Source organism: Carassius gibelio, chromosome A2 (genome assembly GCF_023724105.1).
Source record: "Carassius gibelio isolate Cgi1373 ecotype wild population from Czech Republic chromosome A2, carGib1.2-hapl.c, whole genome shotgun sequence".
Taxonomy (NCBI): Eukaryota; Metazoa; Chordata; class Actinopteri; order Cypriniformes; family Cyprinidae; genus Carassius; species Carassius gibelio.
This window is the reverse complement of record NC_068372.1, coordinates 27,094,151-27,121,170: the sequence shown is the minus strand read 5'-3', so window position 1 is coordinate 27,121,170 and position 27,020 is coordinate 27,094,151. Positions and strand designations below refer to the sequence as shown.

Sequence of the window (27,020 nt, the reverse complement as noted above, 5' to 3'; positions counted from 1 at the left end):
TGTAGGGTGGTTCTCCTTCCCCATTTGACAGGAACTTTGGCACTAAGATCTCAGCTAAAGCCATGCAGTGGATCTCCAAGAAGCTCAAAGAGTCTTACAGAGAAGGTAAAGAGAAATCACTGCTAGAAAGAAGCAGACTGGGATTGTGTGAAGTCATAGCTGATCTTAAGTACAAGAGCTACAGAAAACATACATACTGCTGCAGGAAATGGCATGCTGATAAATATGAAATATATTCCAAATATTTAATATGTATAGTATAATGTTTTAAATAATTAATAGATTGAATATATATATATATATATATATATATATATATATATTAAATACATAAATATTTGTATTTTTGTAATGATTATTTTTATAACAAATATATACAAAATATTAAAAAAAAAAAGTTAATATAAAAATGTTTGGTCTTCACTGTCACGTAGTGTTATTTTATTTTACTCTTTGTATTTTGCTTTCCTCGATTGGCTCAGATGAAGGTAAGTTCCCTTTCAGTCGGTCAAGTTCGACGTTACGAATGGGATCTCGCCCGAGAGCCCAATCACCTTCGAGAGGTACAAAACGAGCCAATGGTACACAAAGTACCTTGGTCTGCGGAATTTGCATCGCGAGCTCTGCCCCGCAGAGTGGGTATATAAGGAGCAACGCAGGCAACTCGCATTCAAGCTTTCGCTTTGGAGCCGAGAACATCGCTTGCTGCAATCACCAGAGTGTTAAAAGCAAGAGCTGGTGTTGGTGTGACGGCGCGATTCAACAGTTCGTCTGGGTTTCCTGCGACAGCTCCCGCGTTCCCCTGAGCACTTCAACACCCCTAAAAGAGCAATTTCTCTCACAAAAGAGATACTGGCCGATTTGCGTCTTTTTAAAGATGTCATTTCGCCTGTGTGTTTCTGGGTGCGGTCGATACATCGCTCCTCGTGGCGGTCACGATCGCTGTGTCACGTGTCTGGGCTTCCAGCACGCTGACACTGCGTTCGTGGATGGCTCATGTTCTCATTGCGAGGACATGACCATCTCGGCGTTGAGATCGACACTCGATTACCTTAAAAGGTATAGAGTCCCCTCTGCCACACCCCGTTCTAGCTCTTCTTCTTGTAAGAGGGCAACTTCGGCTGGTGGCCAGGGTGATCTGATGATTACTGTGTGGGCTTCCCCGACGAGCGAAGCTCCTCGGGCCACACCCCCCTCACATACGCTTCAGCCGGTTGAGGTCCTGGATGAGTTTGCTGGACCCTCTCAGGCTCCTGACATCTCATTCGGGGCTCACGAAGAGGACCGTATGTCGATCGGCGCATCACAAGGCGGGCTTGAGTCCTCGGGAGATGAGGGTTCGGCTGCGTTGCCTCCCTCGGGAGTGCCAGCGTTGTCCGAGTCCGATCCCGAGCTGACGGCCGTGCTTTCACGGGCAGCGGAGAGCATCTGGCTTGAGGGAAGTCCAGGCCTAATGGTTAGAGAGTCGGACTCCCAATCGAAAGGTTGTGAGTTCGAGTCCCGGGCCGGCAGGAATTGTAGGTGGGGGGAGTGCATGTACAGTTCTTTCTCCCTTCAATACCACGACTTGGGTGCCCTTGAGCAAGGCATCGAACCCCCAACTGCTCCCCGGCATAAATGGCTGCCCACTGCTCCGGGTGTGTGTTCAAAGTGTGTGTGTGTGTTCACTGCTCTGTGTGTGTGCACTTCAGATGTGTTAAATGCAGAGCACAAATTCTGAGTATGGGTCACCATATGTGGCTGAATGTCACGTCACTTTCGTCACTTTCTTTTCTTGAGTGGAATCCTCCACCCTGTCCCGAGTGCTCGAGGCTGGATGACTGGTTCCTTTCTACCCGGAAGTGCACCAGGAAGTAACTAGTTCATGGAAGGCACCTTTAACTGCCCGAAAACGTCCTGGTTCTTCCTCCACCTTCACTGCCCTCGATGGCGGGGCAGCCAAGGGGTATGCTGGGATTCCCCTGGTGGAGCGTTCTGTTGCGATGCAACTGTGTCCACAGAGCGCCTCCACTTGGCGTGGTGGTCCCAAACTGCCCTCCAAGGCCTATAAGTTCTCATCCACGCTGGTGGCCAAGGCTTACAGAGCTGCGGGCCAGGCCGCTTCTGCCCTGCATGCCATGGCCTCACTTCAGGTCTATCAGGCCAAGCTGCTCCGGCAGCTGCACGAGGGCAGTGCTGACCCAGGGGTTTTGCAGGAGGCGCGCACTGCTACCGACCTCGGTCTCCGGGTGACAAAGGTCACTGCGCGCTCCTTGGGTCAGGTGATGTCCACTTTGGTGGTCCAGGAGCGCCACCTATGGCTGAACCTGGCAGACATGAGGGAGTCTGATCGGGCTCAGCTCCTCAACTCCCCTTTCTCCCAGGATGGCCTCTTCGGCGATGCGATGGAGAGCTTTGCCCAGCAGTTCTCTGCCGCCCAGAAGCAGTCTGAGGCCATCAGACACATCCTGCCCCGGCGGCCCACTGCTGCTTCCACCCTGCCTCCGCCGCAACCGCCTCAGCCTGCTCGTCGCCGAGGGTGCAGAAGGGTGGCGCAACCCTTCTCTGCCCCTAAACCTGCCAAACGCCAGACGGGCGACACGGAGTTGGAGACGTCAGCTCATCAGTAGATGGTAGCAGGACCACTCCTCCCCCGGCCGGTGGTACCCAAACCTTCACTAAAATAACTTTTTCCTCCACCTTCGGGTCCCAAGAGGCCACGAACGACAGTTGGCGACGTGCTTCCTCGCTGCTCTCGTTCTCTTCTCCCCTGCCAGTTTCCGTGCAAAGATGGCTCAAGAACGCTTCACCTTCTCATGCCCTCTTTGCTACTTGGAGTCAGATGAGTGCCCGCACTCCACCCCTGCTAAGGGACGCTTTGCCTCCCATGCCGGGGCTGTCTGCTCCACCACGCTGCCCCACTGTGGGTACGCCTGTAGTCCCCTTGACCCCGCTGGTTTGGTTCCTGGGAGTCTGGCTAGAGCTCCCCAGGCCTTCCCGCTGGGTCATCCGGACGCTCAGGCTCGGCTACGTGATTCAGTTCGCCCGGCGTCCCCCCAGGTTTCGGGGTGTCCACGCGACGATGGTGGGCAAAGATGCCCCTTTCATGAGTGAGGAGGTTGCGACTCTGCTGGCAAAGGGCGCGATAGAGCCGGTCCCTCCAGCCGACATGAAGTCCGGCTTTTACAGCCCTTACTTCATACTTTCATGTCTCCATTCTTCCTCGACACAGACCATTTCTTCGGTTTGCTTTCGAGGGGCAGGCATATCAGTACAAGGGTCTCCCATTCGGGTTGACCCTGTCTCCCCGCGTCTTTACGAAGGTCGCGGAGGGAGCCCTGGCTCCTCTCAGGGAACAAGGTGTCGGTATCCTCAACTACCTCAATGACTGGCTGATCCTAGCTCACTCTCGAGAGTGGTTGTGCGAGCACAGGGATCTGGTGCTCAGACACCTCACCCAACCGGGTCTCAGGGCAACTGGGAAAAGAGCAAGCTCTCCCCTGTGCAGAGGATCTCTTTTCTCGGTATGGAAATAGACTCGGTCGCCATGTTCGCGCAGCTTACGAACGAGCACGTGCAGTCAATGCTGAATTGCCTGAGACAATTCGAGGGCAAGAGAGCGGTTCCACTGAAACTGTTTCAGAGGCTCCTGGGGCATATGGCATCCGCGGCGGTGGTCATACCGCTCGGGTTACTCCATATGAGACCGCTTCAGCACTGGCTTCACAACCGAGTCCCGAGATGGGCATGTCAATAGGGCACGCTCCGAGTGACCATGACTCCGGCCTGCCGCCGATACTTCACCCCGTGGTTGGACCCCTCGTTTCTACGGGCCGGCGTGCCCCTAGAACCGGTGTCCAGACATGTTGTTGTATCAACAGATGCCTCTGCCACGGGCTGGGGTGCCATGTGCAATGGGCATGCTGTGTCAGGCTCCTGGACAGGACTCCGACTTCAGTGGCATGTCAATTGCCTCGAGTTGCTAGCAGTACGTCTTGCTCTGCACTGCTTCAGGGCTCTGCTGAAGGACAAGCACGTTCTGGTCCGTACGGACAACACTGCAACCGTAGCGTACATCAACTATAAGGGTGGTCTACGTTCCCTCCGTATGTCGCAACTCGCTCGCCATCTCCTCCTGTGGAGTCACAAGCATCTGAGGTCGCTTCGTGCCATTCACATTCCGGGCAGGCTAAATTGTGCAGCTGACGAGCTCTCACGGCAGCAGTCTCGCCCCGGGGAATGGAGACTCCACCCCCAGTCGGTTCAGCTGATTTGGGAACACTTTGGAGACGCTCAGGTAGACCTGTTTGCCTCTCCAGAAAATTCCCACTGCCAGTTGTTTTACTCCCTGACCGAGGGCACCCTCGGCACGGACGCCCTGGCACACAGCTGGCCGCTGGGCCTGCGCAAGTATGCATTTCCCCCAGTGAGCCTTCTTGCACAGACGTTGTGCAAGATCAGGGAGGATGAGGAGCAGGTCCTCTGAGGAAGGACCTTCTTTCTCAGAGACGGAGCACCCTCTGGCACCCACGTCCCGATCTGTGAAACCTACATGTGTGGGTTCTGGATGGGTCACGGAAGGTTTAGGTACCTTGCCACCACAGGTGGTGGCTACCATCACTTCAGCTAGAGCCATGTCCACCAGACATGCCTACGCTTTGAAGTGGAACCTCTTCGTCACTTGGTGTTCTTCACGGCGTGAGGACCCCTGGAAATGCCCGATTGGGTCAGTGCTTTCCTTTCTTCAGGAGGGGTTGGAACGAAGGCTGTCTCCTTCCACCCTCAAGGTCTATGTGGCTGCCGTTTCGGCTCACCATGACCCTGTTGAAGGTAAGTCTCTTGGAAGGCACGATCTGATCATCAGGTTCATGAAAGGAGCAAGGAGGCTCAATCCGCCTCGCCCTCAGCAAGTCCCCTCTTGAGACCTCGCAGTGGTTCTATCAACACTGCAGAGAGCTCCCTTCGAACCCTTGCTCTCAGTAGAGCTAAAGTTTTTATCTTTGAAAACTGCGTTCCTGACGGCTTTGGCTTCGGTGAAGAGGGTCGGGGACCTGCAGGCATTTTCAGTTGACGAAGTGTGCCTGGAATACGGGCCGGCTAACTCTCACATTATCTTGAGATCCTGGGTACGTGCCCAAAGTTCCCACCACTCCTTTTAGGGATGAGGTGGTGAACTTGCAAGTGCTGCCCCTGGAGGAGGCAGACCCAGCCCTGGCGCTGCTTTGTCCAGCTGTCCTACGTGGACAGAACTCGGTGCCTTAGGACCTCAGACCAGCCCTTTGTCTGTTACGGAGGCCAGCAGAAGGGAAAGACTGTCTCCAAGCAGAGGTTATCCCACTGGATAGTGGATGCTATTGTCCTGGCTTATCAGGCTCAAGACCTGCCATGCCCCCTAGGGGTGAGAGCTCACTCAACTAGGAGCGTAGCTTCCTCCTGGGCGCTGGCGCATGGCGCCTCGCTAGCAGACATCTGTAGAGCTGCGGGCTGGGCGACACCTAACACATTCGCGAGATTTTATAATCTCCCTGTAGAGCCCGTGTCCTCCTGGGTATTCGCCCCTTCGGGCCAGTAAGGACCTCATCGGTGTCAGTCCGCTTGCTGCGCCATTCCACTCCGCGGACTGGATGCATGCGTTATTCCCCTCAGGTGAGTTCCTCAGTTAGAACCCTGGGTTCCTCAAGCACTGTTGATGTCCAACACTTGCGTACATGCCCTTTGGTCTGCCATGTGTGGGACTAGGTGCCTCCATGTGTCGTGATTCCCCTTTCTGGGTAATCCCACGTGTGTATGTCCACAGTAAGTCTCTCCGCAGCATGTGTCTTTCTCTTGGCAAGCCCCTTGCCAGCTCTGTCGTTGAAACTTCCACCCTGTGGGCTGGGTACCTCAGAGTTCTTATGTATCACCACCTTGGTAGATACCTGCCTTCTGTAAGTCCTCCCACCTGCTAGCATATGTCCAGCTGGAATATGCTACCCAGTGTATTCTGTGTGAGCTATAGGCCCTCACTCGTGCTGGCCTCACGACAGGGTGCTATCACTCATGGAAGACAGCCATGTGGCGTTTTGTAAGGGACCCCATTCGTAACATTGAACGTGACCGACTGAAAGGGAACGTCTTGGTTACTTATGTAACCCTCGTTCCCTGAAGGAGGGAACAGAGACGTAACGTCCCCTTGCCACATCGCTGTTCCGCTCAATGGCCGGGTCACTGGCTCGGCTCCTCAGCGAAGACTTGAATGCGAGTTGCTCGTGTTGCTCCTTATAATACCCACTCTGCGGGGCGGAGCTCGCAATGCAAATTCCTCAGACCAAGGTACTTTGTGTACCATTGGCTCGTTTTGTACCACTGGAAGGTGATTGGGCTCTCAGGCGAGATCCCATTCGTAACGTCTCCGTTCCCTCCTTCAGGGAACGAGGGTTACATACGTAACCAAGACGTTATTTGGAACTCAAAACTGTATTGTTCCATTTCACTTAAAGCGCATTGTAATTATGGTTAAACCTTTGGCATTGTTGCACTGCTTGTGGACTTTGTTCAATACTATATTTTGTGTATTCTGCAGGACGTGTGTTTGTGAACACAGAGGATTCTGCGTGTTTGTTGGGGATGCGGCGAAGGGCTCTGGTCTTTCAGCCTGTCATACAGCTGAAGGATGAGACGGATTTTGTGTAAGAACACTCATGCATGCTAACAAACATGCTTCACAAAGCTAAGCACAAAAAATACTCGTTTTTCAAGGCTACTCTTAAAGATTCTGTTTTGTAACATTTTACTTTTTCCTCTGAAGTCAGCCATGAATATTAGAATTGTAATTTTACAGTTGTACAATACAATAAAACTCTTATTATTATTTTTCTTAAATGCTTATACAATTTTTTTATAGTGAAATATAACAATTGTAATATTTCTTAATTAAATTTTTGTATGTATTATAGTCATATTGATGCACAAATCACAGCCCTGCAAACTTGAAGCATTACAAATAATGATTTTTTAAATCACAGTAAAAAATTAAAAATATATAAAGAAATAAAGAAATAAAACTGTAGTGTAAAAAAAAAAAAGTTTTTTGCACAAAAAGCAGTCATAATTTACTCTTCGATTATCTCTCTTACTTTTAGAATTCAAAATTCTGTTTTATAATTTACCTGTAAAATAATTTTACTGGTGTAGTTCAGTATCAGGACAGACCAAGTTCCTAAACATTGAAAAGCCAAGAACATGTAAAAAAGATGACATGTTAGTTTTTAATTTTACAGTTTTTTTTTCGATTGCTAAACGTCAGTGAGCACAACTGTAGCTACACGTGCAAAACTCTAACTACAGTCTGCACTACCAACAGTCACCTGGGCTAAACAGTTCACATCACCAGCAAAACTCATTCCAAGCAACACAACTCTTAACACATGGCTCAAAACAGGCTCAGAACAGCCAAACAGTACACACAACCCTCACTGAGATAACACACTGTCACTCGGAGCACACTGAGAGGAAAAACACTAACATCAAACACCAATACAGAAAATACTCAATTTTCATCTTTACAGTTTGAACTATTTCAGTTATGTCATACAAAGTCATATTTTCTTCATAGAAAGGAGTGACATTCTTTCACATGATTTATTTACATTTTTAGAACATAACAATTCTTTAAGGTAAATGAAAATTAGCAGTTTGCTTCAATAGTCTGTAGAAATTTATGGAATTACAGTAATGAGAAAAAAAAGGTAGAAACTAAAAGTACAAACTGTAATTCGAACAAATAATTTTCAGGGCTAATCCTGAATTTGCAATCAGCAGTTTTTGAAATCTATTCTGTTTTGAATGTGTGCTTCACAGTTTTGACAGCAGTGTGTTAGCATTTGAACAAAGTGCTGTAAATCCACAGTGTTGTGCAGGTTGTGGTTACAGTTTTTATAGCATTTAATTTTAGGATTTAAAATGAATTTCATTCAAATATTACTGTAGAAATGTAGCAAATTGCTGTCTTATTCAGTTTTGTATTATGTTATTGTTTTGAACATAAGTTTAACAGTTTTGAAAACAGTATGTAAGCATACAAAGAGTTTTGGCAGTTGTTGTGTCTGAGTGAGAAAATAATTCCTGAAATTTGAGAGATGTAGTCATTGAATGCATTTTGTGCCAAAGCAATGATAATCGATCCTCAGTTTAGCCCAAATAGAATTCTGTTGTGCTCACTGTGTGAAGAGTTTCGCAAGTGTCCTAAGTATTGAAAAATGTGTCCTAGCATCTGTAAAAAAACTGTAAAGTCATGGGATAAGTGTGTAGTTTTGAAAACTGTGTTCAAGTGATGAAAAACGAACTAGAGTTTGGTCCACATGAACTGCTGCTGTGCAGACTGTAGTTAGAATTTGCACATGTGACTCCAGTTGTGCCCACTGTCGTTTAGCAATCAAAAAAAAAAAAAACTGTAATAAATGGTCTGGGTGGACCTGAGAGGGAGTTTGGAATTCTGTCTATGTCTTCATAATACATTCATTGTTTTGAACTCAAAAGAGCAAGGAATTGATGTTCCCAATTATACAAACTCCCTTAATAAAAAAACAAAAAACAAAGTCTCATCCTTTGACCTGTTTTTTATTTTTTCAACCTTTGATCATTTTTTTTTTTTTACAGTCACAGGATCCCGAAGGAACAGTGGTGGCTCCGACTGCGTCCACTCATGAAGATTCTGGCCAAGTACAAAACCAGCTACGACGTGTCCGATTCGGGCCAGCTTGAACACATCGTTCATCTGAAAACTAAAGACACCTCTGCCACTTAAAAGCAGCAGTCACATGTCAAAGTAGTCTTGCAAGTAATACTGAAGGTGAAGACCTGTGATTCTATAGTCTTGACCAGAACACATAATCATAAACAGATCACATTAAACTGTAACCATAGACCTACAGCCACAAGATTCTTCAATATAGTAGCTCAATGTGTTGTGATTGACAATCCATACGCTCAAGCAATTAGCTAATTATCCCTCTTAAATGGGGCCAAGTGGTATATTTTGTGAATATGCAAGAATTCCATATATTTATTGTAATAGAGCTTATTTTCATTACAGAGGTATCTGTATGAATGTTCCACTGGCTTATATAGTGACATCATTTCACAACTGCACCTTATTTAGTTGAATTGGTGTCTGAAGGAGTTGTCTAAGCTACTGTTCTGTGTTGTTTGTTAGTGCAGGCACATCGTAGCAAAACAGATTTTGTTAGTGTTTGTGTATGTATGTGAGTGTGTGTGTGTGTGTGTGTGTGTGTGTATATATAAATGTTATTAATGCTGCATAAACTCCCTATAGAATGTAATCAGTGTGGCTTGTCATTTTTGTTTTTTTAGAGCACAGCTGTTCAGATAAGTAATTTATAATTGTATGATTTAGAGTAATTGGGTTAATTTTTTTAAAGGTATTTAAAATTATTTAAATTTTTTAAATAAAAAATACATTTAAAAAATCATTCTAGTTAAACATGGGCTGTGTTCGAAATGGCATACTAGCTTACTGCCCAGTACACAGTGTATACTGCCTACTATTTTTTAGAGAATAGTGGGGGAACATGAAGATGAAACATTAACTTGGAGAGCGTTGTATTCTGGGAAACAGTATCCCATGCAATGTCTTCAGATGCATACGTAAAATTTCAGCTAATGTAGCAGGTAATCGTGCATTCGATGCATACAACATTCACTTACTATTCACAGTATACACGCAGCATACTACAATATAATAGGAGTTGTATAGTAGTATGCCATTCCGAACACAGCTTCTGTACTGATTTCAGTGTACTTGAGTTATATTTAGCAGATTCTGGTAAATATAGTAGGTCACTCATCCGGGTATTTGATGCATACAGAAAATGTGCACACTATGCACAGCATACATACTGGATACTGCAGAAATAGTAAGAGTAGTATGATAGTACGGCATTTCGAACAGAGCAATGGTCACATTTATTGTAATTGTCATAAATAATTACTAATTTATAAATCTCACTCAAATTACAACACTGCAGAACCATACAAGCATTTATGTGCTGTGTAAACAAATGTAGTTTTAGTGAACTAATGAGAGACTAATGAGTTTAATTTGGGTAGTTTCAGCACTTCTGTTCCTCATGGCGACTCCTGTAAGGAAGAAACACGTTCTTCTAATGGGACATGACTGGTTTGTGCGTGATACAGGAACATGTGCGTGTCTTTCTCAATTCTAATAATGAGAAGAGAGGGGGGAAAATGTCTATTTGACCACCCAGGATGGGTCTTTTCTGATGCTTTCATTTTCTGGGCCTAAAATAGCCACTCCACATGTCTGCTGACCGACACCCAGATACCTGGTTTAACAACAACAACAAAAAACATTAAAGAAAAAAATATATATATTATACAAATAAAGCACCAGCAGTCAAAATATTTTTATATTCTTTATTATTTTATATTTTATTAGATATTTATATTATATACATTTAAATGTTTTGTTACCTGCCAGCAATGTCAATTAGGTTTTTATCAGTCACAGCGAACAGTCTCTCTCTGTATCTTTGTTTCATCTCATCTGTAATGCCGTTTAAAAAACGCCCCAAACCTAAAGCACAATAACATGGTCCTTGTGAACTAGAGAGCAAATATCAAACAACATCCAAACACCTGAACATCAAAAATCGAAGCATTCGAAAACTAAAACATTCAACATCCAAACACCTAAATGTTTAAACAAAAACATAACACAACATTTACACACTCCTACACTTCCCAAAATGTTAACAACAATCTCACAAAATATCCAAGTGTACAAACATATAAACCAGGTTTACCCCTAAAAAAACAACAACAAATTAATACAAAATTTAAAACTTGCCTTTTAATTAAAGATTTCGTATTTTTACATTTTAAATTAATATATTGTTAAATATTTACTATTAATATTTTAGGTAAATATTTTAGATCAAAGCAGTTTAGCTGACAAAAAACATTTGGAAACCTAAAACAATGTGCATAAATACACAGACAGGCTAAAATGTCTCTGAGTGTCCCAAGATACAGCCCCCATTACTGACCCTTATCTGAAGGGGCGACAGGTGCATCAACGGCAGAGAAAACCGAGAGCTTGGCCTCGTCGATGTCCTGCTGGGTAAACTTTCCCGCTCGTGCCCACTCTACTCCGCCACGGAAAGCTGACAATGTCTGGGTGGAGTTTGGATCTCTGAGAAATGACCGTTACAATCACATAATAAAACATGACTGACTTGGCACATAAACATCATTATACATAAAGCATATACACTAATAGATACATTGTATTAGATCCAATTAAATGTGGTGTAGGTACCTATAGGAATAAAATGTGAAAAGGCCGCCTCCTCCCATTCTAGCTCCGCCTCCATAAGCCCCACCCTTTTCTCTGATCTCTCCATGCAGGAATTTAGCAGTCATCATCCTTGCTAAAATACACAGACTGAGAGAGAATGAGAATGTGAATAAGTAAAGGGCTGCATGATTAAATCGAAAAAATAAAAATGTAAAAATAAATAAATGTGCATATATATATAAATTCTCATATTAAGTAGCCTTAAGTGAGCAAACATTGTTTTCCAAGAGTGTGTTTGTTGTACCTGGCGTAATCGGCGTGTGAGAACGGGACTGTCCGCACACACTCACTGACAAAGTTCACATTAAACGGAAGCTGGAAATACGTCTTCATCTGACAGGGTTTAAAATTAGGCTCCTGGCAGGATGAAGAGGGAGATCGGTGAGAACGCTACAGATCAATCAAACCTGAATGCTGCTGTTATGTTGTACAAACTCACTTACTGAGATAAGTTTACGACTTGCAGATGATCCAGCTTGAGGACCTAACGCTCTCTATGAGGGGAAAACAAACATTACAGCTTAATTTATTGTGAAAAGTTGTGTCTTCTAAAAAGAAAAGTGTGGCGTCTCACCTCCACAATGGTTGATCTGACAGGTTTGCGCTCCTTCCTGTTGGCTGCTATATTAGCTATAAACCTCTCCACCTCTCCAGCTGCATCTGACATTTTCTGTGGCGTGGCGTTCACTGCACACCTGAAACCATGACATCGTAATCACATTCATAAACCTGCATACTGTACACATACATTTACTCAATAAAAATTTAATTTTGTTAATTTAGTTTATAAAGTTTTTCCTGTTTTTACTGTTCAGTTTTCTACATTCTACAGTTTCTATATTTTCCTAATTTCGACACAAATACATACACATACACATATACACGCAGTATATATTTTGAAAATATTTAAATGTATACATTTATATTATTATATTTGTATTATATATAAATGTATTTAATATAAAAACATAACATGTTATTGTTAAATATATACATGCGTGTGTTTGTATTTATATATACATAATAAATATACAAGATGCACACTCATATATTATGTAAACAAAACTTTTATTTTGAATTCTAATAATCTTTGACATCACTAATAATAAGTTAAATGAAGCTGAAATTTTTGCAAAATGCACTGCTATAAAAAAGTAATCTGTCTGAGACCATGTGTAAGTAATTTTATGATAATTAATAACCATACCCATCCCCCCCCCCCCCCCCCCCCGAAACACAGCCTCAAGTAGCTTATTTCAGTAGTTTATCTCATTTACTGTGGTTTTCATTTCATTTACCATTTTATGCCGTAACAGTAGGGTTATTATGGTAACTTTATGGTAGGGTTATTATGGTAACTTTTCTTTGCTTTAAATAAAATAAACATTAACTGAAGTAAAAATTCTAATAACTTTAGTAGTCTTTGTTTAACTTGATGTTAAAAAAACTAAAATATAAATGTATAAAAATAATTATAGTCATACTAAACTATAGTCAAAATATTAATCAAAACTATTATACTAAAACAGGATATGTTCATGGACTAATAACATTTAAAATAGTTTTTTTGTAAAATTACACATAGTTTGATATTTGATAAAAATTCCAATATTTTTCCAGTAGAAACGTTTCCATTATGTCCATTAATGTAAACTACTTGTATATAAATATACAAACATACATGGGAAAGTCTTGTGTGACCAATCCTACATCTAGTTTATACAGTTTAGTCATTTCTATTTTAAAAAAGATTAGCTCTTTTTTTTATTTGTTTGTTTACCGTGGTTGTTGTTTACCTCATGTTCTCGGGATTCAGCAGGTGTCTCTTTATCCGGGGAAGTTTCCTCAAAATTGAAGTCAGATCAGTCATCTCGGCTATTCTTTTCATAAACTTCACCTGAAATTTAAATATCATGAATTGACAATTTTCTGTACAGAGCTGTTGAAGACTGGAGATCATCACGAGGAGCACGTCTCAGCACACACCTGGTCCATACCACTAAAGGTCTCCTGCAGGTCTGCTGTGGGTGCCAGGGTTCGAGCCGCACGTGTCATCGCGTACATGTGACCAGAGTAAGAGATGCCATTGGACAGCTCCTGAGCTGACATCATGACCAGCACACGCAGACGCTGCTCGTCATCAAAATGAGGGCTGAAGACGCATCCGTTTAAAATCAATACACTTGCACAGAGATTTAAAGATTTATTTTTCTGTCTCTTTTAAAAAAGATTAACCTGTTGAATATGTCACTCCAAAGCTGAAACATGTCAGGTAGATTCCTCTCCAGACAGGAAGAAGACAGGATAATACCCTAAAAAACAAGCATCACAGCTCAATCTCAAGAACAATTCACAGTTTCAAACCTACAACCTTCTGGTTACCAGTTCTGAACTTTTAGCTACTGTATCAAATCACCCCCACTTTAAAAGTGCATATGCATCATATTTATGTTAAATCACATGACAGACGATGAAGAAATAGCAATACCTGCTCATACAGATCTAGATCATCAGTGTCTGGTATGATCTGCGGCGATACAGACATGCCTCCAGTCTTCAGCTCAATACGCTGGGCCTGCTGACGATAATCCAGCTCTCCACAACCCAACCTGAGATTACACCATCATTACCAATCTGTGCGGTCAGTGTGGTTTATTTATTAATACTTTTACATAACAAAGGTGCATTAAACTGATCAAAACAGTTAAAATATTTACAATGGTACAAAAAATTAAAACTGCACAATACTGGCATTTGACACTTTTGGTATAAAATTTTAAATCATTACTTATGAACCATTTTAAATATTATTAATGGTAATTACTAGATTTGTGAACTAGATGTAGAAATTTTGCCTGATTTATAATATGAAATTACGGAATAATAAATATCTGCATTTGCCAATATTATACCAAATGTGCATAATGCACACACCCATATATTAAATATATAACTGCATCTGTCAGTAAGTGTAACTGCTGGATGTCACATTTAACGTCACATTTCCAAAAACTGCAGTGTTTATGCAGTATATTGTATATATTACACACACACACACACACACACACACACACACACACACACACACACACACACACATATATATATATATATATACAAAATTGTATAATAAATGAAAATAGAAATAGAAAAGAAAAATAGAAAAGAAAATAGAATACAAAAAGATTAGAAAGGTAGTTAGATTTTTTAAGAATAGAATTAGAATAGTGAGTGTTAAAGTTAGAGGGTCAAATAAAGATGGAAGAGATGTGTTTTAAGCCGATTCTTGAAGATGGCTAAGGACTCAGCTGCTCGGATTGAGTTGGGGAGGTCTTTCCACCAGAAGGGAACATTTAATCTAAAAGTCTGTAAAAGTGACTTTGTGCTTCTTTAGGATCGCACAATGAAGCGACATTCACTTGCAGAGGGCACATAAGTCTGAAGTAATGAATTTAGGTAAAGGGGTGCAGAGCGAGTGGTGGTTTTGTAGGCAAACATCAATGCCTTGAATGTTATTTGAGCAGCTATTGGAAGCCAGTGTAAATTGATAAACAGAGGTGTGACGTGTATTCTTTTTGGCTCATTAAAAATGTATCTTGCTGCCGCGTTATGGTGTCTGATATATAATGCATATTATAAACTCCATGTTACAGAATGTAGCAGTGATGAACCACAAATGTTTTCATACTTGGTAATGACGCTGCAGAACAGAGGAACATAGATCTTCAGGTCTTCAGGGAGGGAGTTGAGATTGCACATGGCTCTGAAATACACCATGCCATTGGTAGGCTGCTCACAGCACTGTACAGGTACACCGCCTAGAAAGAGACAGGAAATTTAGTAAACACAGTAAAAAAAAAATTTGCATCTAAAATTTTAACTTTGATTGTGCTTGTTATATGTGTGCATGTGCGACTGACCTGCGGTTCCCAGCTGTACCGGTGTGTAGGGAATGATGGGCTCGATGTCAGACACCTTTAATGCAGGTAGACAGGAAGCGTCTTGAGTCGTGCTCTGAACGGCCAACAGCTGCAAACCTGAAGCAACAACAACAACAGCAACATTAAACCATCTACAACAGATCAAGACTCATTATTCTTGTCTTTCCTGGTCTCATGATCATACCTTTGTCATAGATGTCTTTGTGGTCTGCATCGCTGAGGTCCTGTATCTTCTGCTGGAGCTTCTGTTCCTCAGCTTCAGCCTGTTTCTCCAAGAATCTCTCATCAGGACTCATGGTAAGGGTCAGTCGATGGGTGTTATCCTGAAACAAGCACAGTAAAACTTTGCTTAGTTCAGCAAACATGTATAAAAAATGGACATCCTGTTAAAAATGCTGTTTTTCTAAAACACTCCAATTATGACAACTATCATTTTTAATTTAATAGTGTTTTTAGTTTGAGGTCTTCATTACCTTAAAGTAGTGCTGGACTTTGTCCTGGAGGTAGCGAGGGTTCTCCTTCAAACACTGCCGGAATCTGGACACACTCTCACTGATCTTCAGCAGCTGAACCGGATCACCATCATGATTCCAACAGGATGCAATATACTAAAAGATGGTATTTATAATGGTATTATCATTATTTTGTATGTTATATTTTAAGTAATTGTGAGAAGGTTTTTGAAGGTTACCCTCCAATATCCAATTAAATCTCATAAAACCAAAATATTATATCTAAAAAATATTATATATTTTATATATTTATTTCGATTATCAAAGACAGTTATAATAGTTTTAGTTAATAACAACAACAACAATGTTTAGAACAACATTAGCTATCAGAGACATGGTTTAGTAGTTTTGTACAAGATAAAATAAAAATATTTTTTTTTTGTGTACGTGTCAAGGTTATAAGAGTTAACTAAGATATATATATATATATATATATATATATATTATGTGTATATGTTAAATATGTTTATATGCAAGTTATATAAATTCAGTTATATAAATATATACACTTGAAAAAATATTTGTAAAATATATACTAAATGTGTGTGTGTTTTTATTTGCATAATAAATATATACAGTACACACACGTATATCATTTTTTTTGATGTAATTAATCTTGAATAATCGTTGCCCAGCACTAATATATATATATATATATATATATATATATATATATATATATATATATATTATATAACTTCTATTTTAGCTTGTTTCTAATGCAACATTACTTGGTTTACATTACACAGCTCAAACTAAAATTACAAAAAAATTAATAACTGAAATAAAAAAAAAACTATAAAACTACTTAATACAAATTTTATAAAAATGACACAAAATTACTAAAACTTTAAAATCAAACTGAAAACATAAAATACAAAAACTAATTAAAAATTTACTCTGAATGATAGTAAAATCACACTGGTATGTGTGTGTGTGTGAGAGGGAGTTTACTCACTGAAGCGAGAGCTAGACCAAAGCTGGTGGACTGATGTTTCATCTGAATCTCGATCTTATGCAGCAAAGCTTCAATCTGCTCCTCTTCAAAACCAGTTCTGAAACAGCAGTTCATTTACATTTATTAATTTAGTGGGTTTTTTATGAAACTCAGATCTTTATAGTCAGTCCAGACATCTGTACACTAGAAAAGCTTGATTTAAAGCAACAAAAAGCCAGTCAACACTCACGTAACGATGTCATCGATGGTTTGAGCAATGATGTGTTTGACCGTCTCAGTGTCGTCCTCCATCATGCCCTGAAGCCCGATGGTGAAAGATGCTTGTCTAGTGCTGCCATCAAACCTGCGTGATTCACACATTTATAAAACTCCACTCTCAATAACCTGAGAGAACACCTGATTTTATCGTCAAAAAACGTACCCCACTGAAGAGGAGAAGTCAGAACCGATTTCTGGCTCAATCAGGGCTTTGTAGAAGGGGGAGTTTGGACCAGAGATCATCAGAGAGGAGAGGAGGCTCAGAGTGAACGCCTCAAATGTGTCTGTGATGCTGAAACACGCAGACAAGTGGTTAAACAGTTAAACCACAAATGTAAAAAATGAAATCGCATGAATGTTTATCCACTCACTCTCCCAGCAGATAGCTCATGCAGAGCGTGTTTTGTTTCATGGGATCAGGAGCAAGTGCGTCAGGCCTACAAGTCACATGATCCACTCTCTGCAACAAGAACAAAACACGATAAACCTTACAAAGCAGTTCTAACAGTGTGTTTGTACTTTAGTACTTGCTAGTCACGTAATTCCAGCGAACGAAGCTTTGTTATGTCAAACTGATTCAGATCAGATCAGATTAGTGGTTCAGAGCTCATTTCAAACTTGTTAAGTCACGTTATTTCAAACAGGGACAATATGTCACACTGTTTAGAACCGATTACAAATCTTTTGTTTTATATCAGTGGTTGGGAACTTGTTTTGAACTTGCTTGATTTCATCAAATGAGGCTTCACTACATCACACATGCCTTCGATTTGTTGATAGAAGGCATAGATTTGGTGAACTTATGAACAGGCATTTTAAATGATCCCTGACACTTTTATAATTTAAGTTCATTTTTTATTGGTTTAATGAAATATAATACTTATGTGTGCAAGGCATTATACAAAAAGGAGAATATTTAAATTAATTCCTTCTAATTGACCTAGTTTGTCTGCCTAATAATACACAAAAAAGCAGCATAAAATGATTTTATAAAAAAAACGTATTTGACAGAAGCATTCATATTTAAATAGATTAGACTTTCTTGAAAATGTGCAATTTGTTTGTAAGAGGTGTAATTCTACATGTTTTGGTGTCCATTTTACATTTTGACCAGCAGGTACCGCCAGCATATGGTGTTTCAAATTCAAGCGAAACAGTGAATAATTTTGCAAACCAACTGCATCAGATTTTCAAAAAGCTTAATTTCTCTCATCACTAATTCTGTGTTTATTCCACAGGTCCTTCTCATGTGTGTATTGGGTAACATACCGGTTTGTCCCAGTGCGTTTGGGGTGGAACTGCAGTGTTTGGTTCTGTTCTCTCAAATTTAGACAGGGCCTCTTCTTCTATCTGCTGCAGGTGCTGCTCCAACGGTAAGTCCCCGTATGTGAAGAACCTGCGAAAACCACGAACGACAGCCAATGAGCACCGTCTGCTTTATGTACTCATTCATTTACAGGGTCTGAGAGTTTTGTGTGTGTACCGTGTACCGTGCATTGCTGGGGTGGTAGTGTGTGGCGTGGAATTGTTTGAGCTGTTCCCAGGTCAGGTCAGGAATAGCTAGCGGTTCCCCTCTGGACACAACAGCGTATGTGTGATCCGGCAGGAGTTTATTCTGCAGGTGCTGAGCGTACAGACACTCATTATCGGACTACACAAACAAGAGAAACAGAAGAGACTGTCAGTCTTAAAACTCAGATCAGTATAAATGTGACATTCAGTAGCATTGTAACTCTTGTTTTAATAGGAGTTTTAAAAGGAAAGATTCAGTGACATATTTAGATTTTCATTCTGCATACCAAGCAGATATTTATTTTTATACTAAGACATAATGTCTGCTATTATGATGTTATACACATATTATATATTTTTATACTTGGGATGACCAAAATAATGACATCAAATGTAATGGCAAAAATGCCAATTTAATGTACAAAAGAAAACAAATAACAGATTAATAATACTAAAATGAAAATAAAAATAAATTTTAATAATTTAGTATCATAATCATAATATCTACACTACCATTCAAAGCTTGGGGTTGGCAAGATATTAATTTTTTTTATTTATTTTTTCGATCAACTACAACACTTGTGTAGTTTAAATAGTATTTTAAATAGTAATAACGTGACAAATTATTACTATTTAAAATAACTGCTTCCTGGTTTAATTTATTTTTTAAATATTATCAATATCGATGTAAAGAAACAGTTGGGCTGCTTAATATCTTATGGAAATTGTGATATATTTTTACACAATTCCTTGATGTACAGAATTTCCAAAAGAACATTATATTGTTATAAATATCCTTAACTTTTGACTAATATAATGCAACCTTTCTGAATAAAAAGTATATCTTTCTTTTCAGATAAAATTTTCGGACCCCAAACATTTAAAACAATAGTGTAAAACATCAGTTAAATATTATGTACATATCTCTATGGATATCACAGATATATATATTTTTTAAATCAGAAGAGCATAGAGGGGTTTCCTTACAAACACTCCCTTCATCTCATTGAACACCACACCCTTGAAGATCAGACGACTCGAGGGGTCTGTGGGGGTCTCGTGCTCCAGTCTCCAGCCCTCCTGCCTGAAAAAACCCAATAACAACTTTTTTTTCAAAACCAATTTACGTGCCATTAATTACACAACCTGACTATGTTTCTGAGTCATAGCATTTACCAGAAGTCCAGTTCTCTGAGACATGGGAAGAAGACAGCGTCTAGATATACTGACAGAAGGTTCTTGAAGTCTTTGGCATTCTGGGTGGAGAACGGGTACATCGTGTAATCGCTCGCTGTTGGGAAAGATCAACATATTCAGAAATACAATCACACACACACATGCTGACTTAAACACAAACACACTTCAGGAGGTACCTGTGAAGGCATTCATGAAGGTGGAGAGAGAGCGGTTGAGCATCTTGAAGAAGGGGTCTCTACAGGGGAAGCGCTGAGAGCCGCACAGAACCATGTGCTCCAGAATGTGAGGAACACCGGTGCTGTCCATCGGCGTGGTACGAAACTGCACACTATAATAACACATGAAAAACACACAAACAAAGCATCACTGGGGTATATAACTGGGTCCAAATAAAATCCTAAGAATATGAATGTTCATCAGACAGACACACACTGTACCTGAAGAGGTTGTTGGAATCGTCTCGGGCTGCATGCAGATACTGAGCTCCTGTGGCATCATGGGACAGTTTAATGGAGGTTAGGAACAAATCCGGCACTGCTGTTACCTAGATAATCACACTCAGTGTTAGCACTGGTCACATTGACAGACATACTTTCCAGTCTGGAAGACTATCATTTTACTTTTTCCCAATCTGACAGTTGCATTGTATAATAGTTTAGAACACAATGAATCCTATAAATACTACAGTATCATATCTGATATGTTAATTTCTAAGGCCTTTTTTACGAATGTTTTTTTTTATACTCTCAGTCATTTTTGTCCTTGTTGAAAATGAGCTCCATATTCTTCATGTATCAAAACTGAGCCATATAAGCCTGATGTATCAAATATGATACTTTACAAAAATCACATAAACAAACTTTTTGTTTTCTTTTAATAGGTAGAAATTGATAGCCTGAATGCACTGTAAGTCGCTTTGGATAAAAGTGTCTGCTAAATGCATAAATTTAATTTAATTTACATTTTTAAATTTTGTTTAAAAGTTCAACATTGAAAAAAAAAAATTTTTCTGACTATTATTTTATTTGCAAGGCTTTACAGGATTAACTAAATCGAACCACTAGAGGTAGTGCATTGCAATGTAATTACTTTATCTAGGTTTTATAGAAACTTTTAGACTGGAAGGTGAATCCCTGCTTCACTGTAAGACGAAACAGAAACAATACAGGCAAGGTGTGTATTTTGAGGATTTCTTTACCTCTTGAACAGTGAACCCACTGATCTTCTGTCCCACTGTGTACTGCAGGGCTCTCTCTACAGCAGAGCTTCCCCTTGATCTCCATGAACCCTGGAAACTACAAACCCCTCATTCATCAGACTTACAGATCACACTAATCAGCATGACTGAGCTTTCCCCACAGGATTACAGTACATCAGAACAACTCAAACTTATACCTATAAACGTGATGACAACAATAACAAGGACCTGGACGATACATAAATCCCAATTAAAATACAAACAGCCTAAAAAGGACCACGCATATATTTGACACGAAAGGACAGAAGTTTCATTCAACTGAACTGACAAGTGTAGCATTACTAACGTTACTCACCTCAAATTTTTAAGTTTCGTAATTAATACCTTGCTATGGCGAAACATTTTAGATGCTTAATTCTACCGTCTCTAATAATTACTGAGATTGCCGTAGCAATTTACAAGTTAAAACAGATATATGTGTGTTGCTAGATTCATGTTTCCGTTATGATTAAAGCTCTGCCCTTCCATGTCCCACGCTGCACACTGCGCATGCGCAGTAGACGCGACCTCAACCGCAAACAACCCTTACTGTCTATGCAAACAACGCTGCTTTTCATTGGCTGCAAGATAAGAGGAGCGCAGTCGATTGTCATACCGCTTTTACATAATAAAAGTATGTACAATAAATAATAATAATAAAAAAAGTGCCAATTATATCCTATAAAAATTTGGTTTGGAAAAATATGCAGACTTTTACAACAAAGGAATGCGGGGTTTTAAAATACTTGATCACGTTAACGAACACTTCTTATAATGACCAGCAGGTGTCAGTAAGAACAGAGGTCACTTCATAAACACAAATGTCAAGTACTTAGAAATGGAAGGAGCGCCTATATAAACTTTTACTCGTTGGAAATATATGGAGTTACTAAGTAGGGTTAAATATCTTTTAAAAAGTTTAAAATATATATTTTATACTTTGTCCTTATAAAGATTTATCATGGTTTATTCCCTTACTTCATTGTTACTACAATCATTGTTACCACTGTAAAATCATATATTTCTAACATCTTTATTACATATTGGAAGACTCAGTCCATTTAACATGCCTAATGTTTTTATATTTTTTCAATATTGCAGATTTGTGGTGCATTAAGCATTTTCTGCTAATTAATAAATTAGAATCTACAAAAATATTTGTTAATAGTAAATTGTTATCTAATGTGAAGTTTTACCCAACTGATACATCAAATATGGAATACAAAAAGCAACTGTTATGTTTTCATTATATATACAGATATGTGATGAATTTAGCATTTTCTACATATTAATACATTTGAATTTTTATTTTATAGCTTACTTTTATAATTTAGAACATTATTTCTTCTTTCCAGAACTGAACCCTACTGAGAGCCCTATTTCTGTTTTAAAGTAATTTTTAATTTCTGTTCATTTAATTCTTTGTTTAACTCAGTGTTTTTGTGTCACATGTCCTTCATCTCACTGATGTCTGTTTTAAGTTCATGTAGAGGTCAATGTCTGTTAAACACTCCCATGAACTTTTGTTGTAACACTGAACACAGCGCATCATATTTTTGTCCACACAATGTTCCAGAACAGTCTGTTTATAGTTTACACAGTCCTTTGTTCTGATACAGGATCTCTCCTTTATCTTTAATGCGTACATGCGTGCAGTCAGGCCTGTAAAATGAAGATCCAATGTGGATTGTTTTGCACATCATATAATAAAGAAACCACAAAACAGAGTTAAAAAAAAAATCATTATTATTGTGGTATAAAATGTATTTACAAAGATAATAAAAAAATCTTACAATATATTGTCTGTTTTTAAAAAAGAAAATAACAATAAAGAGCAAACACAAACAAAAAGTAACATTTTTAATAATAATAATAATAAAAAGCAAAAAAAATGTGCATCAGTCTCTTTAGACAAAAATATTTGAATGAAAATATGAAAATATCAAAACAATATTTGAATGAAAATATCATGATTTTTTTCTAGTTCACTCTTAATAGAAAAATCTTTATATGCACTTTATAATATTGGAGAACATTTTAAAATTCCACAAAAATACTGCAAATTCCAGTTAGACATTAAAAGCTTTCATATGATCAATCCCTGAGTGAACATCCTCAGCTCTTTAACATCTGCAGGGCTTTAAACATCTGGACAACAAATGCAAGAGCTTCATCTGAGCCGTAGAGCTTTAAACTTACTCATTAAGTTTAAGAGAATGATTTTAAGGCACTAATGCACAATTTTGTGGTAAAAACCGTTTTTGTGATAACATCTGGACTAATGTACCTGTAACTGCTGGATTAAGCTGGTCATTTGTACTTTATATATACCCTGTATGTACCTTATGAAGTGGTACTGTCCCAGTGACAGTTTTTTTTTTTTTTTATCTGAGTGTAATTAACAGCAATTAACACTTTTATTTGTCACAAATATGCCTTCTTATAAAACTATATGCACATATAGCTGCTCTGGATATAAAATCATTAGCTGTGCAGAAGTGATTTCAGTGTATTCAGTGTTAGTTAGCTTTGTTGCAAAATATAATTTTTGATTTAATTATGACATATTCACAGCGATATGCAAAGCCAGCAAATATGTTAACATGCATTCAGTACCAGGTTTCTTGCATTTTCAATCCCTTTATAGCTAGGCTATAACTTGAATTGAACAAGTCAAAAGTCACCAGAATGGGAATGAACACTATTACCCATGTTCAGCTGAAAGCATGCGTTTACCAAGAGTGTGCAAAATCTGCAATACTGAAACTCAGTGGATACGTAGAAAACCAGCTGTGCAGGTCTTTGAGATTCTGTGCAAGTCTTTGGGATTTGCATTCAGATGTGTCGCTTCATGTGCAGCGCCAGATGATCAGAACGAGAAAAACACCTGAAACAATAAAACTAAAATGATTACTTATAGCTCCAAATCTTTTTGAATCTGTGTGTCTGATCACACACACCCTCACCTGTCACAGTGGCTGCATTTGAAGGGTTTTGCTCCGGTGTGTTTTCTGAAGTGCCTCGTTAGTTCATCACTTCGAGCGAAGCGCCACTCACAGCCGTCCCATGAACAAATGTACGGCTTCTCACCTGCAGGGGATTTTTTATTTATTTAATATGGATGAGGAGAGATTAAATGAAAATTCAAATGACAAATGGACATAGAAATTGCATGACAACATCAATTTGTGCTGGGATCCTCACACAAATTTATGGTGTCAGATTTTTGTTGAGTTTAAATTTGTCGTTTTTTTGTGTGTAAAAGCTGACATGAAAGCATAGTGAGAAAAAGAGATTAAACTTGTCAAAGCACATTTACTAGCAAGCCCCTCTCCAAAGTGATCTAAGCTTCCTTTAAGATCTTTATTAGTTCTTAGTAAAGTCAGTTTGCAAACATTCTTTAGACTGCATGCAAGATGACCAGTGTGGGAACAGGGTTAATGCACACAAGTTTGGTAATCTATGTTCCTATAGAGTGTGAACGTATCATGACAAATGCACATTTCAGGAATGTATAGAGTCACCAAACTGCTTTTACACACATTCTTCAAACATTGGCCTCCAGAGGAGGAGGTCACAGCCACCTCTGCATGCTAAATATTCAATGTGACACAACAGTAGCTCTGCAAGGGAACATCCGACAATGACATTTGCCAAACACTTTTAAGCAAATTATACAACATTCATAGTTAATCATTTAATGCATTTCATGGGAATTATTTTAGTTCTGCCAATACTTAGTCTGTTAACATTTTTTGAAGGCTTTAACAATGTAAAGCCTAACATATGAAACAATGGTAAGACAAATACATTTAAAGAAAGGTTCAAACGGTCACTGATGCTCCAGAAACAAAAAACTTCAAAATAAGCTCAATTTACCCTGATCTACAAATTCAAAAGACTTTCACCTCCTGGCTCTCAATCCATTGTGTTTCCTTCTGGAGCATCAGTGAGCACTTGAACTTTTTATAATAGTTGCGTAAGAGTCCCTCAGTTGTCCTTAGTTTGAAAAGATGGATCTCAAAATCATACAGTTATTGGTTGGAAAGGGTTCAAATATGCAAAAGATGCTGGAAAACCAAAGAATTTGTGGGACCTGAAGGATTTTTCTGAAGAACAGCAGGCAAACAAGGGACTCATGAACAACCACAACAAAGATGACAGAAGGCATGTCATAGGTTGTGTACAACTGGTCAGTAACATTTTGATCATGTTGATAATTTAGAGGCCTTTGTCATTTGCAAACAGGATAATGAGTTATTAAATATTTTATTAGGTATTAAAAAAATATGATACAATAGGTTTCTGAGTATTTCTGGAATAAAACCCTAGTTTATAAATAATACTAATAACACTAATGCATTGAACCTGTAAAGAGGAGACATTTACATTTACGGACAGTCAGTTCATGCTTTTATGATTCTGTGAAGGCTTTAAGTCTTTTTAGGACAGTTTCGCCAGAGTGACTTTCAGCATGATCCAAATGGGAAAGGTTTTGTTTCCCAAAGCTGAGAAAACTGTTGTGGCAACAGTAAATCAAAATACAGGTAGAACTATAGATGCTTACCGGTGTGTGTGCGTTGATGTGCTTTCAGGTGAGAGCTCTTGGTGTACACCTTCCTGCAGCCATCGAAGTAACAGCGATGAGCTCTCTTTCGTCCTTCAGGTGACCCCTCACCTGTGATCTCCCCCCTTCCTGCCCCTTCTGTATCTACTTTAACCTCCATGAGAGGGAATGAGGGTGAGGAGGGTGGCGTTGGGGGTGTGTGTGTGATTGCATGCTGCTGCTCAGATCTGCTGTGATCGAGTGTGTGTGTGAGCACATTAGCAGACACAATGATCTTCTTACAGCTGCCGAACAGTGAATGGGCAGCCATAGCGTTCCCCTCCTGCTTGGGGATGGAAGCTTCCGTCGGGGACAGGTTTGATTCAGTCCCACAGCACCGCAGAAACTGGTTCCACAGATTGTCAGACTCACATACTGATGTCAGATCAGCTGCAGAGACATAGGGCTCATTTTGTAGATAGCGCTCAAGCTCAAGACATGTCTGTAAGAGAGAATCAAGAGCAATCAGTGACAAACACCAATAATGGCATAGAGGTAACATAAAAGTAATCTATACTCAAATAATTACTGAATAATTGCCTAAATTTCTGTATGCTCCTCACATGAGACTTTATGGTGATCTTTGGTACAGTACAGTGTTTTGGAAAAAAAGCAGCTCAGAGACACAGCAAAACTACTTAGTGTGGCACAGAAAAGGTTTAAAATGACATGAGCTTTCAGAAATAGAATTAGCATTTTTGAGTGAACTTCATATTTGAAATATAACAGACAAGCCTATGGCTTCTGTCACACCTTATGCCATAATATGACACCGTGCCACATTTTTTTAACTAAGACCTGGCTTAAGTAATATGCCTATATGTAAAAATTGTAAAATAAATGAATAAATAAGCAAGCCTACCTGGAGAAATTAGTAAAAAGTGACACTCCTCTACACACACACATATATATAAGTGTGTGTGTGTGTGTGTGTGTGTGTGTGTGTGTATTTGTGTGTATGTATGTATGCATGTATATATATATATATATATATATATATATATATATATATATATATATATATATATATATATATATATATCACTTCACTCACTTTGGTGGGGATAAGAGCATATTATATTTGCATTGTACATAAGCTTGGGAATTATTATATACAAATTAATTCTTAATCGATTGATTTATTACTCATAACTTTGATCAAAGCATTAAATGAATAAAACGTAGTTTATATTACCTGCTGCCAGTACTCCTCTAGAGATGGTACTGCGGACAGGTATCCCGTGTCAAGGACACTCTGTAGCTCCTGGAAAATACTACACATGGGAATAACATCCATATTCTTCCCAGCTGAAAAAGGCGCTTTCTCGCCGAGTCTTCACGCGCGGACGTGAGGCAACAGTTTGTTTGTCTTTAGCGGACGCTCGTCTGCACAGAAGCGCTGCAAACTTCCAATTTCAAAACAAGCGAAACACGTTGAGTGTT

At 39.6% G+C, this 27,020-nt stretch overlaps 3 protein-coding genes across 8 annotated transcripts in view; 1 reads left to right on the top strand and 2 right to left on the bottom strand.

The window, feature by feature from the left end:
* Positions 1–9,299, top strand: part of LOC127935404 (ATP-dependent 6-phosphofructokinase, platelet type) — a 29,266-nt gene extending 19,967 nt beyond the window's left edge. For all 3 annotated transcript variants that reach the window (XM_052533242.1, XM_052533250.1, XM_052533234.1), the window contains 3 exons: positions 6–105; positions 6,542–6,647; positions 8,617–9,299. In XM_052533242.1, coding sequence (XP_052389202.1) covers positions 6–105; positions 6,542–6,647; positions 8,617–8,764 — 354 coding nt within the window. In that variant the 3' untranslated portion in view covers positions 8,765–9,299. The remainder of the gene's footprint in view (positions 1–5; positions 106–6,541; positions 6,648–8,616) is intronic.
* A 619-nt stretch (positions 9,300–9,918) lies between these two features.
* Positions 9,919–21,473, bottom strand: LOC127935385 (presequence protease, mitochondrial). Of its 4 annotated transcripts, XM_052533196.1 has the most exons (27): positions 21,288–21,473; positions 20,933–21,029; positions 20,172–20,278; positions 19,911–20,062; positions 19,714–19,828; positions 19,525–19,621; positions 18,516–18,676; positions 18,295–18,421; positions 17,397–17,485; positions 17,189–17,317; positions 16,997–17,110; positions 16,768–16,864; positions 15,771–15,905; positions 15,482–15,620; positions 15,277–15,393; positions 15,045–15,174; positions 13,845–13,965; positions 13,592–13,668; positions 13,343–13,508; positions 13,153–13,253; positions 11,931–12,051; positions 11,800–11,850; positions 11,601–11,713; positions 11,318–11,443; positions 11,046–11,191; positions 10,471–10,573; positions 9,919–10,322 (listed from the first exon to the last, which is right to left on the bottom strand). In XM_052533196.1, the coding sequence occupies exons 1-27, from the start codon at positions 21,332–21,334 to the stop codon at positions 10,229–10,231; spliced, it is 3,072 nt and encodes a 1,023-aa protein (XP_052389156.1). In that variant the 5' UTR covers positions 21,335–21,473; the 3' UTR covers positions 9,919–10,228. The 4 variants fall into 4 exon arrangements, with proteins under 4 accessions (XP_052389156.1, XP_052389165.1, XP_052389175.1 ...); XM_052533205.1 differs by lacking the exons at positions 19,525–19,621; positions 19,714–19,828; positions 19,911–20,062; positions 20,172–20,278 and having other exon boundaries at positions 21,288–21,457; XM_052533215.1 differs by lacking the exons at positions 19,525–19,621; positions 19,714–19,828; positions 20,172–20,278; positions 20,933–21,029; positions 21,288–21,473 and having other exon boundaries at positions 19,911–19,937.
* Positions 21,474–22,699: 1,226 nt separating this feature from the next.
* LOC127935758 (Krueppel-like factor 6) lies at positions 22,700–27,020 on the bottom strand. The gene is made up of 4 exons (XM_052533906.1): positions 26,773–27,020; positions 25,539–26,019; positions 23,938–24,061; positions 22,700–23,858 (listed from the first exon to the last, which is right to left on the bottom strand). The coding sequence occupies exons 1-4, from the start codon at positions 26,872–26,874 to the stop codon at positions 23,807–23,809; spliced, it is 759 nt and encodes a 252-aa protein (XP_052389866.1). The 5' UTR covers positions 26,875–27,020; the 3' UTR covers positions 22,700–23,806.